This window comes from Aptenodytes patagonicus, chromosome 7 (genome assembly GCF_965638725.1).
Source record: "Aptenodytes patagonicus chromosome 7, bAptPat1.pri.cur, whole genome shotgun sequence".
NCBI classification, from domain to species: domain Eukaryota; kingdom Metazoa; phylum Chordata; class Aves; order Sphenisciformes; family Spheniscidae; genus Aptenodytes; species Aptenodytes patagonicus.
The window spans coordinates 1,291,100-1,310,648 of record NC_134955.1 but is presented as its reverse complement, the minus strand read 5'-3'; the positions used below and the strand labels follow the sequence as shown (position 1 = coordinate 1,310,648).

The following is a 19,549-nucleotide window of genomic DNA, read 5'->3' as shown; positions in this document are numbered from 1 at the left end:
CTAGATTTTATTGCAAAGAAATGTACTGAGAGCTACGCAACATAGATACACATTGTAAATATTGTTTCTGCTCCATTCTGCCCCTGTATTTACTGGCCCAGATTTCTCATAGCCACTAAAGACAAAGCTCCACTAGGAGGAATTTGTTCCCACTGTTTAATGAGGTTTACGTGTTATCCCTGCACCACGCTGCCTGAAAGATCCCCTCCTCTGATAGAACAGCAACTCCACCTTTCCTGTAAAACCAACAGATTTTGAAGAGCCACTCTAAAATAAGGCATCTTCAGCTGCGATCCTGTGTGCCTACCGCAAAACTGCTCAGTCCATCCTGCACCCTCAGTTTTCACCATTTATGATGTACATGACTTCTTCAAAGAAGCTAGTCCCTCTCAAATGTTCATCTAAGCACCCATTCCCTTACTGTGATGCTGAAACGCTGTTCTCACAGACCTTGGCATTTGTTTATTTTGGTGCATAGGAAATCTCTGCTAGGAAAGAGACCTCTTGGAGGACTTTTGGAAGGAGTATTGACAGTCTGTATTTTGTTAAGCCACCAATGGCCATGTGGCCAAAATGCAGCATCTGAGAACTTTCTGAAATCAATTGGGATTTTAAAAGGAGCAGTGAGAGCAGCTGTCCCCTTTCTCCTCCTACACAATGGGCAAGTTGGAAACAATGGTGTTTCTTTGCACAAGTGGCAAAATGCCTTGACATATGATATTTGGCTTGGAAAAATTTACAGAGGCTCAGAAAAAGACAGGACAAGACAGCAGAACAGCATGCTATTGAGGCTTCAGGAAGCTGCTGGGATGTAAATAACTGGAGCCTGGATGGAGAATCTGGGGAGCATCCCTACAAAGAGCCACTGCTGGCAACTGGTAGAAGGGGACATGTATTGTCCCTACAAAGTTGCTGGGTAATCACTGGGCTGCAGCTGAGCCCAGTCACTGTCTCTGGATCCTCTCTGCTCACCTTGCAAGGGTACTGTAGGGTGGCTGGGAATAACAAGATTGTCTCAGAAACATAACTGTAATCAGTTACAGTTACAGATAATTCTCAACCCAAACACTTACACAGGGCCTAGCTCCTTCCTTTACCATCCAAACAAAAGAGCAGCCAAGATGGCTTTGCCTTCACTGAAACCTTTGCCTTTTCCAGAAATAAAGATAAGACATTTGAGAGCTGGCTTTTTAATATTTTTTAAAAAATATGTTTTTCAGGAACAACATGACAGACTGCAACCTGAAGAGAGAAACCGTAAGTCATGGGCTGGAGAGCAAAGCTTGTTATAAAAGGGAATGTGGGCCATGCAGAAAAAGCCTGGCTAAAATAAACAAGATATAAGGGGTATAGTAGCATCATTATGCCTTTGTCCAGGAAATGATCTGACCAGAACAGACCCTATCTCTGACACATCAGAAACATAAATTTGCCCACTTCCTCCCCACTGAGAGAGGCTGGAGTATACAGACAGCTTCCCAAGTGTCAGCCCTTGTCCTCCTTCATGCTCATGCTCATCTCAGGGAGCTTGGCTCTGAATTCTGAAATGCTTCAAATATATCCTTGTTGCTACAGAGAGTTTAGGACAGGAAAGACCCCAGGAACAAAGTAGAAACAGGAATTTATGCGTTATCATGTTCCGTGACTGGTAAATATCTTTCAATAAGTCATCCAATGAGGCAAAGAGCCAAAGGTTGAATTGCAGCAATCCACTCCAGCCAGCCAATGTTTTTTACCTTCATGAAGCAGTGAACGCAGAAGACGGCGCTGGGAGAAACAGGGAGAGAAGAGAATCAGCTTAATCAGAAACAGGGATTTTTTCAACAACTGGCAGCTCACCATGGCTGTTTCTCACTGGCTCCTCACTTCTGTGCTCTTTCTGCTGTCCTTCATAACACAGGCTTCAGCACAGCAACAAGGTAAGCTCTTGCGGGAGGTCAATGACCACAGAGGAATAACCCCCATGGCAGCAGGTTGCACCATTATAGGTGGAAGATGTTCACACTCCTACTTCGAGGCAGATTTGTTCAACGACCTTCTCTCCAGTGGTAACCGGAGGGGTCTCGGGTCTCATGTCTCACCCAACTCTATCACAATGTGAGTCCTTGGGCAATTTTGTGTCTCGTTTGTGTGTTTTTCCAGGATGTTCTGTCACGAATAGCAAACCACGCATTTATGAAAATAACCCTCCTGGCTACGTGGTGACCACTATCCATGTGGAACCAGACTTCACTGTAATGATTGATCCTACTTCCCCCGATGTCAGTTTTTTCACTATACAGGGGTCTCAGCTGCAGCTGAACCGAAGTGTGGACTACGAGGTAAGCCTTTAGCTGGCAGGCTGTAAGGATGAGATAGATAATGCTGGGATGCAATGAGTTTCAACCTGGGGTCTTGGACTTCCAGGGATTCATAACCTGTTTCTAAAGGATCTAGGAAATAACTTTGAAAAATAAACCTATTTCAGTTAGGTTTGAGTTCACTGCTTGGGAGGTCAGCCCTTCCATAAGCAGAGTATAGGGAGGAGGAAGATGCATGGAATGCCTGCTGTCACCTTCCTTCAATGAGTCTGTATGAATTAAAGCAAGGGGAAGTTTTAAAACCAAAAATGTGACAACTGTAGTGTTCAGAGCTCTCCAGGACTCATGTAAAATGATCCCTGTTTGCCTGTAGAAAACAGCTCTGATCAGTGAGGTGATCTTGCGTGAAGCATAAAGGCACTATAAAAGGTCAAGTGTGTTCAGTTAGGTTGCTGCTAAATTATTTTACCTTCCTGGAGTACTCTGTTCACAGCCACAAGCATCCTTAAGCTGCCTTTCCCCTACTGTAAAAACCCACATTTATTTAAGCAAAGAACAGCAGAGTTAACACCCTGCAGGTGACACTGTACTTGCTGCGTGGTACATTTCTGTTTCATTCAATTCAAAAAGAAATCTCTGTTTGAATTCACCTGGAGTGCGAGAAAATGGCCGATGAGCTCTGCCGACGTGTTACAGGAATCACAGGGAGAGAAGCTGGAAGATTGGTCTGCTTTGACTCCATCGTAAACAAGATCCCAGCACTGATGGATGTCTGTAAAGGAAAGAAAGGAAAAGTTACATATGCCTGAAAACAAGATAAAGCCCAGCAGCATTTCTGATTCAGCAATGAGTGTATTTATCTCATTTACTTTAGAAAGAATTAGTACATTTTGACTTGTTTCTACAATGGCTGGGTTTTTGTTTTTGCATACAGAATGACGCCTTGCTGCTGGTGTACCTGATTTGTCAGAACACTGCTGGGCAGGTGAGTGCTTTTCCAAACACTCAGCCCTGTTACAAGGTACTGCAGGGCAGCAGGTACTTCCCTCTGCTCTTCCTAGTCCACAGACCGGGATGAGATGTCCTTTTCTTTGCGGACATACACACTCCTCTCACAGTCAAAGTGAGAGTGCCCAAGGCTCTGCAAATGGGGAGGGGGTGGGAACAAACCTACAAACCCCCCACACACTATGGGCTGGCTGCAAGCCCCAGTCCCATCCAGCCCCCATCCAGCTGTGCTCCTTACACCACCCCCTCTGGTCACTCTGCAACTCAGGATCAGCCCCTAACAGTCTTATTTTTGTCTTTGATTCTCTTGCTTTACCGTTTCTGCAGAGCGATTCTTTGGAAATTCTTGTGACCATTCTCAACATGAACGATAACAGCCCAATGTTTAAGCAAACGAATCTCACCAAAGTTGTTCCTGAGGTAAGCATTTTACAGAAGCGAAGAGGGCACCGGGTCACCCAGTGCTGTGGGACTAAGGAAGGGTTAGCAGGGAGAAGCCTTCAGCCCATTTCACAGAGAGAATAACCACAGCAACTTTGTTTCAGGATACAAAAGTGAATGCAACCATTGTAGCCCATGAAGATTTAAGTGCTAGTGATGCTGACCTGGACACCATATTTTATGAACTCACAACAATAGTGGCGGTGAGCATCTTTGTTCTTTGGGGAAAAAATGGTAGCTCTGGAGAAGTCTTTGTGTTTAATTCAGAAGAGCTCCAGCTTTGAGGCTAAGGTCACTGTATTGCATTTAGTTCTCTGACAGCTTCTGGAAGAGGTATGTCTTTTGCAAAAACCAAGTATTGGTTTGGTTAGCAGAAAGAGCAGTCAATATTGCAGGTATTGAATTCTTTTACTGCTCACACTTTTATTACACTGTACAGATTAAACTTTCATCTAGGATATTCTGAGCCATATGATCCAGGGAAGTCTTGTTGGGATGATCTGTAAACATATCAGGAGAGACCTTTGTACCTCACAGAGTTCAGAATTGCGCTGAGTCAGATAGGGAAAGAAGGAGTTATTGTTCTGTTTGTCTACAGTGTCCATGCAGAGTGGAGATAACATGAGCTGCCCAAGATCACACAAAGAGTCTTCGACAAAGCCAAAGGCAGACTCCACTTTCCTCAGGTCCCAGTTTAGTGCTTTAGTTTATTTGCTCTTAAGTGGTTTGCTTGATAACATGGGAAATTAATTGTTTGCACAGTTAAATTGATGCCAGCCTAGAATGCAAGGGCTAGAAACTAAAAAAAAAAGTAAATTCAAGAGAAAAACAAAATGTGTATTTACATTTTTAAAAAGCATTGTAGATTGAGCAGGCAGTGTCTGACATTCTGCCTCCATTACCTCCATAACCCCAGGGATTTTAAGGGCTGTGAACAGAAACCACAAGATTTTGAATTTCAGCTATGGGACCAAACTTTGCACTCACATTGGTGTAAATCCAGGGGGATTTAGAAAGCCAGAGGAATCCTAGTCAAGACATAAGATTAAAGGAGAACCAAAGCAAGTGCAGAAGGTTATAGAGTAAAATGCAACTTATGATACTTCAGTTTATCTTTACAGTTGCTTCCAAAGTTCAGCTGTGTTAGGCTAGGACAAGTGATCTTGCCAGCTCTCAGAGGCTGAGCCATCTCTGATCTGTTTTGTGCATGAGATCGCTTGGCTGTCATGGACCCAAAATCAAGGATCTTTGAGTGTAGGAAATAAATTAGGTAAAAGATTTCATCCAATACCTGTTGAGCAGGTAGGCAGGCAAAGCAGGGGATCTTGGAGAAGAAAACTCATAGGAACATGAACAAACCTTTCTGACAAGCCAGGCAACTCCAGTGTGCAATACCAAAGATTAACTAGATCTGGCATTCTCACACTGCCCCCCCGCCTCAGGTCCCAGGCTTAAAGGTCTGATTGGGATGACAAACACAGCAATGAGCAGTATTTCGAACATGTCTGTGATTGAGTCTGCTAGTAGGGTTTTTCCTTTCCCCCCCCCAGGGCACAGATGGTTATTTTGCCATAAAAGGAGTTCATAACCCAGAAATTTATTTACAAAAAACATTGGACTATGAGAAATTTAATTTGACAACGTTGGTCTTGTATGCAAGGGTAAGTTCTTTAGAAGGAACAAAATGCCTTGTTTGCTCCAGTCTCTCTTAACTGAAGGGTAAGTCTGAATGGGAGATCTCTGGGATGGCAGGAGGGAGGGTGGATACTGGGAGCGGTGAATTTGGAGCAGCCCTCCACCCTCCATAATTACACAGTGACAGTGTCCAGTCTTGCATTCAGTCCACCTTTGTCAGCCGAATGAGATAATTCACTGCTTTAGCTAATCTCACATAAACTGCTAAGCCTTAGGCAGAGTGGAGTTACAACAGCTAAAATATGCTGGGCCACTGGCTTTTGCAGATGGGTTCTTCTTTTGGCAATAAAACTTGCATCTCACGAGTATGCTTTGCCTTTGGGTACAGGACAAGCCTGTGGGCAGCACCAACACCACCAACACAGCTACCGCAACAATAAACATATTTATTGAAGATGCTGACACCAAATCACCTTGGTTCCTACCCTGTACCTTCATTAACACGGACAAGAGCATTTGCATCAGCAGCCCCTATACTGGGAGGGTCAATATCTCCGAGATGTCGGTAAGCAGGAATGATGAAACAGTATCCTTGATGCTATTCTCAAACAATATCCAGATGCTATTCCCAGTGGGTAGTGCCTAATAATTTCCATGAGCTCGTGCTGATCTCCAGTCATAAATGCAGATGATTCAGCATGACAGGGAGCCTTCATCATCCTGGAAAGTGGAGGCTTCCTCACCCCAAGCAGCACTGCTTGTCCTTGTTCCTGCAGCACATCACAAGATAGGCGAGAGCTGGAAAACCCTTTGCTCTAGGCTGTCTCATCTCTGCCCTGCTACAGCCATTTCCCAGCAATAAATGCCATTCTGCCCAGACAAAACCACCAGAGCCATGCTGGGATGGGAGAATGCTGCAAATGTTAATTTGGTGCTGTAGTGTGGTATGTAATGCTTTGCCTTGTTATTGCAGACGGAACCACTCATCCTAGAGCCGGGGCCTATCTATGCTATTGATCCTGACTACACTTTAAATGAAAAAATCGTGTACAGTATTGTTGGTGGTGAGTAGAAGTTGTCACCTTCCACAAACTGCATTGCTCATATGTCCCCTACATTACCTGCCAAGAGGAGATACCCTCCACGGCACTTGAGACTTGAGGGCCTGGGGATTTGTCCCTCTGTTTCTGCCACAGAAACATAACTAGATCCACAGAACATTGTGGATTAAGTAGAAGAAACAGACTGTACAGAGAGGAAGAAAAAGAGAACTACAGTCCCACAAACCAATCTCCATGAAATCTGTTTCAAAAGGACTTTGTTTTTTTGGGAGGTGAGACGTTTTATCTTTAAGCTTTTAGACTTGATTTTGTCAGTCTGGTCACACCACTTTCATTCAGTCTTTGAGGTGAACCTAAAATTCCCACATCATCAGCATAATTTTCATTCATTGCCAAGAATTATGTTTTTATTCCCCAGCGCATTGCCACTGTCTAATCTGCCCTGTTTTAGTCTTGATTTCACAAAGATTACTTGAATACAGTCAACTGATTGCCCAATCATTGACGGGGACATTTATTTCATTCAAAGGATTTCTTTTTTTCTTTTCAATTTTTTTTCTTTTTTTTTTTTTTTAAAACAATAGTGGGGTTTTGAATAACTATCAAGGCAAAAGTAGATCATATTGGTCAGGTGGAGCAACCACTTGTTCATCTCCCTTTACCTATGCCACATGGCAACACATCTGTGGATGCTCCATGCCTGGAAACATTCAAGGTCAGGTTGGACGGGGCTCTGAGCAACCTGATCTAGTTGAAGATGTCCCTGCCCATGGCAGGGCGGTTGGACTAGATGACCTTTAAAGGTCCCTTCCAACCCAAACTATTCTATGATTCTATGATCCTCCTTATAATAAATACATTAAAGAACCTTAAATTCCACTGGCATTTTGGATGTAGTGTGGCCTCCCTACCCCACAGTCAAGAGGGAACCCCAGACTGGGGGGGTCCTTGTCTAAATACAGCCCACAGTGTCTCAGAGTGAGGAAGAGAATGAAAAATTTTGCTTATTTTTTAACATATATCCAACATAGATGTTTTTATGATTCAAATACAGATTAGAGATGTAGGAAGCTGATTTCTACCCCTACATCAATACAAGAAGGTTTCTGTGTCTAGGTTCCTTTTGTAGCCAGTAGAGAGATATAGGCATTTCCAGAGCAGAATGCAGCTCACGTTGAGGCCAATGTTCACACTAAGTCGGATAAATCATGCACTGAGATGCCATTTTCTCTTCACAATATAGGTAACAAGGTCAGGTAGAGATGTCTTCCCTTTAAATGCCTAGAGCTATTCGAGACAATTTTGTCTACTATTCTTTGTAGATCTTGCCTTTAAAATGGGAATAATCCTTCCCTCATCTCTCCTGAAGTACAGTTTGGGTTCAGTTAGGGTTTGGGTTTGGGTTAAGGAACTGGAGACCTTCAGTCCTCAAATTGCACCAGTGTCTCTAGGCTCTAGGCATTTAGCAGAATTTATGCTGGCTGTATCTGGGCCTAGGTGCTGGAAATGCAAAGCTTTGCTGTCCTACCTCATCTAGTCGGGTTCACACACATCTTCTCAATGCTTTTCGTCTGTTGAGGCCCTCTGAATCCCTGGCCAGCACTCCCAGCCCTTGGAGCAGCCAGGCAGGCAAGGAAAACAGCATTATGCCCTGGGGGTATTGTCTCTAAGATGTGAAAAAATGAGTCAATGAGCTCCAGGTCACTTTATGAAGGTATCTGGTGATTGAATAGTCTTTCCATTTTCTTTAGGGGATACAGACAAAGTATTCTCAGTGGATGCAGACACAGGGAATCTAACTATGAACAAATTAGCAACTTCCCCAGACTCGTACCTATTGCAAGTCATGGTAAGTCTGATGACATTGCAGACAACAACCCAGCATAGCTGACTTTCTGGGAAGAAGCAGTCTTGATGTGACAGGAGTCAATTACATTAATACTTAAAGCTAACTCAGTTACACCCTTTCTTTTGGAAGGGCCTAGTATTTGACCAGTGTCTTATACCAACTTACATGCAAAGCTCTTGCAGAAGTTAAGAGGCATTTTCCCTTATGTGTGGGTTGCAACATCAAAGCAAATTAACTGAATGGGGACATCCTGCTGAGTTGAAAGTATGGACAAGCATAACTGGAAGGCTTTCTTTAGGCATGACTGGAGCTTGTGTTACAGTAGTTAATGTAACTCAACCCTAGAGACAAGCTCCTCTTTTGGCTAGAGCTCAAGAGGAAAGGAGGGAGTTGAAAAGCACTCCCTGCATATACATACCCAGGAAGATGTGGACTCTCAGGCAGTAAATGAACTGACCCAAACCCTCAGGAAGATGAGCAGATTCTGCCTGCTGGTGCTGGAATCTCACTGCTTTGTACTGGACCATGGCAATTTGTCCAGGTGCGGCCCTTATGGAGGGTCATATCTAGACTTTGGGACTAGACCAAGACTGTGTGGAGGGCGAACAGCCGAAGCAAGCTAAAACACAAGGACTCCAAACCATAAGGCCACCTGTGACAGGCCTGGCTCAAAGCTCACTGAAAATGATGGAGAGAACCCCATGGGTTGCAAAGGGCTTCAGATCAAGCCTATCCTTTTATGTCTCATCACTAATAGGAAAAGGCTAGCATCTCTCTCTCTCTCTCTCTCTCTCCTCCCTCCCCCAGGCCACCCAGGTCAACAACATACAGAAATACTCCATAGCCAGCGTAGAGATTAAGGTCATCAATAAAAGTAATCATGCACCGTACTTTGAGAGCAGGATCTACAATGGGACAGTATGTGTTGGCCAGGCCCCGAGAAGCTTTGTCTTCCAAGCTGGTGATCGTTCAAGCCCCCTGATGATAAGAGCAGCGGATGATGATTTCCCTAATGTAAGAAACTGAAAATGCACTGTATTCTTTCTCACTGCTTCAGGCTTAAAGCAGGATCAGAAAACATGAGGAAGGGGAGGTGGGGAGAGGCAAACACATGTTTTTCTCTAGTGTTCTGTAGTATATTTCCCTGGAAATTCCACATAGATCAGAACCGCTTATGGTGTGATGTTATGTGGAGAAGCTTCTGGACTCCTCTCTTCCAAAAGCCAGTCCCACCCAGATCTATGTAGGTGAGCTGATCCACTGCAAAACAGCATGCTGAGTAAAGTCCAGGGTTAGCAAATACTGTGAACGAGTCCAGATCTGAATTAGGGCTGGGTGAAGTGTTTCCTTGTAGAGTTCGAGGTGGCAGGATCCCAGGCGGAGGTGTCCTCTCTCTGCCAGGTCAAGGAGAGCTATTTGTGGACTGGCCTGGGAAGAGGAGCCAGTCCAAAGACAGCAGACTAGCAAGGACCTGCAGTCCTGGGCTGGAAATTGTTAACTTTCTCCCTGTAAAGGCTCATTGTGAGAGAGCCATTCTTGGACAACGTACTGGGAGAAGGAAAGGGGAAGAGATTTACTGACCAGCCATTCCCATCCCTCCCTGTTAAATAAAGAAAAAAGTGTTAATTTTATTTCCATAACAAGACTGGGGACCTAGTAGAGGAATAACAGCACACGAAGGAAAAAAATTGTGCAGACCTCAGCACAAGTATTACTCTCCATGTATATCCCCCTTTGGCATGGTACTGAAGGCAGAACTGATCAAATTTACAAGGTCCCTTGCATAGATGTGTTTTGCTTGGGCAAATACTAAAGATACCAACACAAGCTAGGTAAGACTTGGGATTTTTTTGGAGGCAACACAAAAGTGTTTAGGAATGTATCCTAAATGTTCATCTTATCCTAAAAAGGATACATTCTTGAACTCTGAGCAACAGGGTGAACACACTTGAGTTCAATCTTTCTCACCTCCTCAGTCCAGATTTATTTATACACCTGCTCACACTTCAGGTGTATTTAACAAGTCCTGCCAATGGGTTGTTACAAAGATGCATGCAAAGCACAGTGTGATTTGATCATTCACTTTTCTGGCTCCTCAGAAAGTCAACCCAAACATTGAGTACTACATAAAAAACAGCACCGATTTCATCGCAACCAAAGATGGACTCATCCTGACAAACGTGATGCTGGAGTCACGGGTAACTGTAACCATCGAGGTAGGGCAACTTTCTTCATTATCTTGCCAGGGTTGTGGAAGGGAGGGGTAATTTCTAGTAGAGAAGCACCAAGGGTGGAATTCCATTAGGTAAGGGATATAATGAAAGGACAGTCCTTGCCCCAACCACTTGCATCATAAATATACAGGGATGGAGGGAGATGAAGCGGTAGCAAATTTACTCTGTGAGATACAGGCTATATCTGGTGCTAGCTGTAAAATTGTTTCTCCAATCCTGTGGAAAATATCATTGGAGACAAGCAAAAAGTCAACTGGGGAGATTTTAGGAGCCCCCCCTCCCACACTCTGATTCTGATTAACAAAAAAAGGAGGTTGAGCAATTGGGTAGGAGGTTGATGTGTAGGTATGGGTAGGGTATGATTGCTGGCATATACCCCAGCTCTAATGGCTACAGCCCCAAACTTGGAAATCCTTTGGTAAATCCAGTACTTTTTTTGCTCAGGTCAAAGGAAGCACTTAATAACTTCCAACTTTCTAGGAAGCTAGATGTTCACTTTGTCCATCTGCCTGCCAGTGACAACTGGCTCCCTAAGACTTGCCTAGCACAATGCCATGCCCTATGGAGCTATCTGAGCCAGCTTGACTGTAGCATTGTTTTACCTACACAGGCAGGGCAGAGAGAGGTGCCAACACATACTGCTGCCTGCCCCGCACTGCCTCATTTTCTGTGTACAGCACTGTACTGCAAAGCTGTACACAAACAATGCACTTGGGAATCTTCAGAGCTCTTCTTCCTCTGTGACCAGACTGTCCAGCTACAATGCAGGGCTATTGTGAGGATGTGGTGAGGTTATGGACAAGGTACTTTGTCCACAAAGGGCCCACCACATACCTTGACAGTGAGCTGGAGATCTAGGAAATCCCTAAGCTATCTCTTTCCCATGTTCACATAGGCTGTTGGAAAAGATATAGTGAGCCTGCAGGAGGCGAGCACTGTAATCGTGGTGGAGGTCGTCTGTGCCCCAGGTAGGCTGGGTGTCTCTTTGTTTTCTGCTTTGTGGAGATGACTGGGGAGTCTTTTCCGCTTCTGTGGGCAAACTGGCAATGACAGGTCACCCACTGAAGTCTGTGGACCTGGGCTGAGTCCAACCGCATACCTACAGGAGGTTCTGTGGTGGCTATAAGAGAGAAAACACTCAAACAACATCCTTATGATGTGGTCACTGCCTGCCTCAAACAGCCTCCTGAGACTTTAAGTAGTGCTGTGTATTGTGGTGTCTTTTCCTGTTATTCCAAAGCTAAACATGGGGTTGCTTCATGCTGTTTTGTGGGTCAGAAATAACCTAGGGTGTCTTATCATGGCAAAGGAGGGTTGCCATGACTCCTTGGTATATCATTGCTCCTTTTTAGCCAAAAATAGAGAAAGCTGCAATGTTATTTCCTGTCTTACGCAGAGCAAACAGAAGTTGGCACACCCCCCCAAAGTCAGGCTTCCTCATGAGCCAAAGCATTTTCTACTCAGGTCAAGTTCTTATACTCCAAGATTTTAAGGTCTTACCAGGAGAAATGACCCATGAGAAATAAGATAGACATGAGGCTACATACATAACCCTCCAGCTATCATTTGGCTTTGTTGACGTAAAAATAGCTTACACTTCCAGACTTCTTAGAAATGGCTCTTAAATAGATCTTATAAATCAGTTAGATTGGAAGCTTATGAAGCTTCTTATGCTTTGGATTAAGATGAACCAATATCATGCATTTCCACATCAGGATAGGCAGATAATGCCCAGACTCCATTGGTTTCTACATGTGATTGAAGTTCCCAGTTGGGCTCTTCCATTACTTCACCCTCTGAACCATGACCATCGTGGATTTCTGGAGGAAAAAAAAAAAGGGGGCTCCTGGGCGTAAATTTGGATTCCCTAAACATAGTGTCACTTCACAGCTAAAAACACTGGTTGCATAAAAGCTACCTAAACCCAATTGAAGGGCACAGTCCAGCTCAGCAGAACGCTAGTTCAGGTGTCAGTACACAGAGCTGCAAACACTCCAAACAGATGTACCAACACTTCTATGCAACTTTTAAATGTTGCCCTTGCTATTTAAACCCAGAAAATAATGATGCTGGTGACTATGCAAAAAAGTAGATTGAAATTATACTGAATGGCTCAGAGCCTATGAGCGGAATTGTGCTTTATTCTATACTATAGCCAGCACCCCAGAATAGCCTAAACAGAGCTGAGATTACCATTTGCCTGGCCAATCTGTAGGATATTTAACCCTCAGCTCTAAGAGGTGGTGTTAAGGAATGTGCATGCAATGGGTTGGAGAGTGCTTTACTGAGCGTTCCAATATCCAGGGAGAAACTAGAGTCGTTTTTAATATACTGTCCTTCTGGGAAGTGGTAACTGTACATTGGCCTCTGGTTTCTGAGACACCGGTGCCGGAGCCAGCTCACACAGATCTCAAGGTGAGTCATTCCACCAAGCTGAGCTAGCTTTCACAGAGGCACTGCGTGCTGCACAGCACAGGAGTTAAGGGTGGTGGAGTTTCACATGAGCTCTGTGGGCTGTGGCTCCCTAGGAGACATGATTAAGAAGCAAAAATTCACTGCTGTCCTAAACCCTCACCAGCATATTAATGATAAACTGAGGGTGCAATCAAATGCGGAGGGAATACTCAAAGTCCATTGTCATAAACATGTCAGCAGGAGAACAAAACTGTGTTTCATTAATCATTAAACTTTAAAGAGACTAATTTACACTACAAAATGAAGCTGGAAAAATTAATAATAAAGAATCCTACTGACAACAACAAGCAAAGCTGATTAACCCTGAGGAAGTTACTGTCTTTTCACTTAATGTTGATCTCCATACAAATGTGCTTACACTGACCGGTGGCTGAAAGCATAAGCTGCTCCTGAGAAGGCTGGTGTATATTGCTACAGCTACAAAAAGGGCAGGAAAGGGTTTCCTGTCCTGGGGACCTTCTAATGCTTTTTCTATTTCCTATTATGCTTTTTTATTTCCTATTTTAATGTGCTCATCAGTATCAGAGGTGACGTTCCAGATTAAAGGAAGCTTTGCATTTTCACATACATATGCACAAACATCTTCATTTTTGCATGCTGGTGTAAATGGGTGAAGTGGGGAAGTACAAGATCTACCTAGCTTTACTCCATGTAACATCTGCTTGCCTAATACAGCCACGTATATGTTAGCTTAGTTAAATCATGGGGGAAAAGTCATTGTCCTGTAAATGGATGCTATTTCCACTTCATGTAACTTATTGGAAGTTAAAATATTCTGTGAGTGGTCACCTTAAAAAACCCCCCTCTGTTTTCATGACAGCAAACAAATGGTCTTCTGTGACATTAAATCTACCACTGTCACAGTCTGCAGCACAGGATGCCTCTTTGCTCTTCAAAAATTGGTGGGAGCTTCTCCCACAATGAAGTGTTGTGTTAAAAAAGCTAGCTGCCATTTTTAGGCTTTGTAACACTGGTTTGTTTTTCTTGTAGCTGTAACCTCCTCTAAGATATACACTGCTCAGGATATGGCTATCTTAGGTGGTACATTAGCAGCACTGCTATTAATTGCCTTAGTCTTCCTTGGAGTGATGATATATAAATGGTATGGAAAAACAGTCAAATACCTGATAAGGGAAAAGGTAAGTGTGTGCCTTGTTTGTACCTGACTCACTTTAAGAACTTCTTAGACTTAGAAAGTGGGATCTGAGGAGGTTTTAAAGTATGGATGGGCTGTCCAAATATTACACGTTTGTGTGAAGGTGATGAATCACTCCTGAGACAATGTTTGCAAAGGTAGCATTGATTTGGTGTTGCTTGCTGTTGTTCTTTTCTGCCCCCTGAGGCTGGAGCCATGTGGGAGATGATGAGCAGACACAGTAAGGAGAGTACCACAGCTCCAATGAGCACAAAATCTAGGATGAATGTGACACATATCAGAGGTGGTATCTGAAAAACAGGTGTCTGCGTATAAACCGCTGTTCATCCTCCTTCTACAGTCAATGGAGAGAAAGGTCCCTTCACATCCCATCCGAAAGCCTGAGCTTAGACAGTTGTCTGCACTTGAGCTATTAACACGGGCAGTCTGCTTGCTTTGAAGTTTAGGGTGTAATTCATCTGACCAGATGTTGGTCTCTGCCTTAGGATGGGACTGTGAGGAGCCTAGACTCCACCGACTACAACACGAGTCCAGAGCACATAGCTCAGGTGAATAACAACAGTCCTTCATCCTGAGTGAGGTAAATCCCACTCCAGAATAATACCTCAAATAGATAGGTACAAATCGGTATACATTGCTGTGCTCAGCCCTCCTGGAAAACATGCCTATGCTTATCTGAAAAAATCCAGAAATTGAGTCAATAAAAAATAGCTGTTCTAGGGAACTGTATCTTTCCCAGGCTTCAAATAGGTCTAACTGCAAAACAAGCTGAAGCTTTACTGAGCGGGAGTTCAGTCACTTCAGCCACCCCTTCCCCCTCACCTCCCACCCCCCCCCACCCCGTTTCTTTTCCTTTCACTACAATCACAAGGTGTTTCTCCTCCTGTAGTTCTCCCAGAAAATCTCTGGGGGTTACCAGAACCAGTCTTACATGCAAGATGAACACCCAGATGTGAGCACCAAACAGCATGAGACGTCAGAAAACGGCAGTGTCCAGTTGATGACACATGTGCCAGAGCAGAGAGTACTTTCCTTGCCCTCTTCCAATGCAGAAGAAATTGATAGCCTCCCAAAGGCTTCTATAGCTTCCACCATCATCCTTGTCCAGGAAGAGAAAGAGGAAGAAGTGGAAGAAGAGACTGAGCATGAGAAAGAAGTGAAGTCTATCCTCAAGACAGACAGGCACGTGGCAGATGATGGCTACAAAGCTGTGTGGTTTAAGACTGATGTGGATCCAGATGCTGGAGAGAGGGTTGAAGTGATTAAGGACAATGCAGCAGATGGTGACGATGACAGTGGCCAAGATCTGCAGAAGAATGAGGAGGAAGAAGATTATGGTGAGGATGATCACCTCAGAGGGCTGAGAATATCCTTTGCTTCAGAGAGCTCATCTCTCCCAGCTGCAAAAGTGATAGTCAACATGTCTTGCACAGATGCAGTGACAGAAGACAGTGGCATATAATGAAAATAGGCCTGCACTCTCCCCCCCAAAAATGGGGGAATCTCAGCTGCTTTGCTGACATGAAGCCCATCTTTCTGCTCAGGGGGGAAACAGGAATGCAGGAGGACAAGGTTGCCTGTCCTGCTTGTCCAAATGCAGAGATTAAAGCTGGAAGAGATTACAGCTAATTCAACCTTTTAGTGACACCTTGAAATACCACTTAGGATTTTGGCGGGGGGGGATCATGTCTCGACCTTCCTGCCTGTTCCCCCTGGAGTCCCTTACATCACATTTCCCAAACTGGCTGCAGGTACAGCAGAGATGTAGCTGAACTGACTTTGAAGCAGTTAGTCCAGCTCACGGTAGCAATTTAATTATACAACCCAGTGTTCATCTCCTCTTGGTGGGTAAATAAGCCAGCACTGACTGCTTGGCTGTTCCCTTTAGGGTGTCACAGTTTGATGCCAGCTGCAGGGTATAAGCCAGCGCAAGTCACCCTGACCCTGCAGTTGCTCATATGACTGTATCCAGGAGCTCACTTTAGGGCTTGGCTCTGCTCTCCGCCGTGCCAGACTCTGTGCTCCCAGCACAAGCAGCTGGCATGTGCCACTATGGTCCTCGTCCTGGCAGCAGCCAGGAGTTTACAAGCTCAGGAGCTGCTGTTTCCGCCGTCACTGGTAAGCAAGGACTGATCACATGTTCTTTACTGAAGGACTTTGTAATCAATTTTTCTATGTCATAAAACCACTAATTGTGCTGTACTTCTTTAGCTGTCTGTCTCCTATATGTCAGGGAAAAGAAGAGCTCCTGCCAGGACCTGCCTACAAAATGCCAGGGGTATTTCCAGCTCTCTGGGCTTTTGGCAGCAATGGGTATCATTCCAGAGGTGCTGGATGTGGGGTCAGCACGTTGTTTCCCATTGTTTCTCTTGCCCAACAGGGCTCAAGGTGTCCCTTTTATCATTGCTGCTGAAGGTGGAGGTCAGCATTGCCTCCAAGTGCCAGCCGGCACTTCCATTTCTCTGCTCCTCTCTTGTCTCAGATGCCAACCCCTTTGCATACCACCTTTCTCCGCTCACAAGGAGCCCAGCAGGCTCTTTTTCTGGTAAAATACCATCTTTTAAGCTTTGCCTAGAGCCGAGATGCAGCCTGAGAGCAGAGGTGGTTCACTGAGAGCAAGTCAGCTCTGTTGTGCTTGGCTTATGAGTTCAGGCTTGAGCTAGGAAGCCTGCTGACCTCTGGATTGACTTCATGGGGTGACAGCACCACAGCGTGTTGGGCCCCTTCTCCCTCAATCCTCCCTCATCTTTTAGCACTATTGTCTTCAATTATGGTCCTGCCATAAAGCCCCAATTCAGCAAAGTGAGCACACCATTTCCAGGCAGCATGGGGAGAAAAGTGTGTGATGGTCTGGTCTAGATTTACACCTCCCATCAACCAATCTCTTCCCCCACCTGGCAACCAAAAGCTGGGCTGACTTCCACTGTCTGAGAATATGGCTGTATGCATTTGCATCTTCTGTTCTATCAGCACAAAATTTGTGCTGCTCCTCGTTTTCTCATTTTAGGGCTAGCTACAGGGCAGACATGGGCTGTTGAGGGTTTAACTTACAGTAAAAAGCTCAGGAGTGTCCAAGACAGGGATGCAGCAGAAGGAGCTTGGATCACTAATGTTTATCTCACTTTCTCAGCATAGCACAACAGCACAGGATTGCAACAAGATAAGTCTCCTGGTAGAGAAGCAAAATGAACAAATAATCCTGCCCTTTCCCTACAAGCCAATCTCCACATTGCTGCTATTACTCCAGATAAACCCTTGAAAGAGAGAAACCAAAGTATGGCTGCTGGGACCTGCATGTACACCAAAGCACAAATGATTTCCAAGGAGGCTTTTATCCTCTTGGTCCATACTTTATTTCTGTACATCTCCCTGTCCCAGTGCTGCTGGTGCTGTTCTGCTCTCTTTTCTCTGAGGAGTGCTGCCCTTGCTGTGTGGACTTCAGGAGCTGCACTTTTGCTGAAGGTGGAGATTGAGATGTGGAAAGCTTTCGTCCTTACCGCAATAAAGCTATTTGCCCAGAAATTACAAGTGCAATTTGTCTGATAACAGAGGGTGAGTGCGCCCTGTGTTTGCCATGTAAGCATGGTTCCTCCAGTAGCTTAGGGTTATCTCCAGCAAACATTTCCCATGGGACTGTGAGAACTCTCCAGCAGTTGCTAATTGCTAGCCCAACACTTTCAGCCACCAGCAAGGCTGAGGGTAGAGCCCAGCCTGCCCTCCATGCTGATGCTACCTATGGGAGGATTGCTGATGGGTGGGCGAAGCTGGAGTGTTTCTACTCTGACCCCCTCCAGGCATTTGCTTTTTTCACCTCTGGCTAAAGGTCTAAAAATGTGCCACGGGCTTGCTGTGCACCAAGAATCAGCATTTACGATGGTTCAGTGGTGCTAAGTGCCCCGCTGATTAGGGATCGTTTTGGCAATGCAGGATTGTGTCCCAGGTCAGTGGCTGACATAACCCAGCTTACATGGAAAAAGGATCTCTGTGGAAGCAAAGCAGAAAGCTGAACTAAGAAGCAGACATTGCACTAATGCAACAGTGAGCGCTCCCCATCAGATGGGCAAAGGGAACTGACACAGCACTGTGCTTTCTAACCCACGTGGGCGTGGGAAGAGACTGGAAAGGACAGAGGAAGTTTGAGAGAAGGAGAAAAGCACAGATAAAAGCAACTTGGTGTTCACCAACCCCTCTGCCCCATATTTCTGCAACTGGGACCAGTGCTTATCAGTACCCAGTTATTGTTATCCACAGCTCTGTTACATGGGTTGCAATTAGTCATTCCTGCCTCAGTGCATTAATAAGGAGCTTTGAATTATTTTAAGGCATAATGACCTGAAAAGTGACTGACTGGCATTGGCAAGAAGAACTGCTGATTGCCAGATCCCATCTGCCTTTAATGAACCAGGAAAAACATTTCTGAGAGAAATACTGACACAGACAGACCTGTTTACTGGAAGCAAGCGACAGGGGACAGGCTCAAATCAGTCCTGGTGCAGCTGGATATGTGCAGTCAGGGCTGCCAGTCTGGAATCTATAGCAGGATGGTGAGTTTGGCCACACCAGCTGTTACCAAAGATGATACCACCACAGTGATGGACACACACATATGCTTACACAACTCCCCTAGACCAGCTGACCCCTGAGTATGTTAGAGCAGAAATACCTCTCTCAAAGCTGGCTAAACCCAGGCCTGCAAAGTCCAGGCAAGGAAAGATGCTTTTCCACCTACCTGGATGGTTGGAATAGCAGCTATGGGCACTAGTGATGGAGGACAAGAGCTGGGTTGGTGGGCTCTGCAACTGTGTTTAACCAATTCCCCCCAGTTTTAGCAGCAATCCTCAGTGGAGTGGCTGCCACGGGAGGCAGTAGGTCACCTGAAGAAAATTCCCATCTTGAATGTGAGCAGGGGAAGGGTCTCTTCCCTCTCACTCCCCACACCAGTACGCCAAGCTATTTTCCTAGCAGTTTCCCTAAACAAGCAGCTACTGTTTCCCTCATTTCCTGCAGCATTTTGCTAGCCTCGGGATTACTGGAGGCACAACTTTCCTCTCACTTTTACATTTGGAAACTGTTTTCCTGTGGACTAGCCTTCCCTAACTCTTCTTTCTACACACCTGGACAAAGGAAAAATCCTTTTCTGCTTGTCCAGAAGACTGTTTCTTGATACCTGTGACCAATGACTGAACTGAATGGTTTCCAGCAGAAGGCAGTTCATGTGGGCTGGCACAGCGTAGCTGCTCCGTTTCCCTTGTTGCTGTGCCATATGTGATCTATTCCTGTCTGTTGGCACGCTGTTGTCAGTCTGTCTTCCCTCTGCTGCTGTATTGTTTGGGCTTCTGGGCACATGCGTTGGCACGCTGATTTATGAGTTCCCTCGATTTGCAATCTGT

General features: G+C 45.0%; 1 protein-coding gene across 1 annotated transcript; it reads left to right on the top strand.

Annotated features, from left to right (window-relative positions):
• The first annotated feature begins 1,737 nt into the window (after nucleotides 1-1,737).
• Nucleotides 1,738-17,677, top strand: CDHR5 (cadherin related family member 5). The gene is made up of 14 exons (XM_076343649.1): nucleotides 1,738-1,919; nucleotides 2,143-2,321; nucleotides 3,235-3,285; nucleotides 3,636-3,728; nucleotides 3,854-3,952; nucleotides 5,300-5,410; nucleotides 5,773-5,949; nucleotides 6,358-6,448; nucleotides 8,197-8,294; nucleotides 9,102-9,308; nucleotides 10,394-10,510; nucleotides 11,424-11,496; nucleotides 13,994-14,142; nucleotides 15,049-17,677. The coding sequence occupies exons 1-14, from the start codon at nucleotides 1,841-1,843 to the stop codon at nucleotides 15,619-15,621; spliced, it is 2,097 nt and encodes a 698-aa protein (XP_076199764.1). The 5' UTR covers nucleotides 1,738-1,840; the 3' UTR covers nucleotides 15,622-17,677.
• The last annotated feature ends 1,872 nt before the right edge of the window (nucleotides 17,678-19,549 follow it).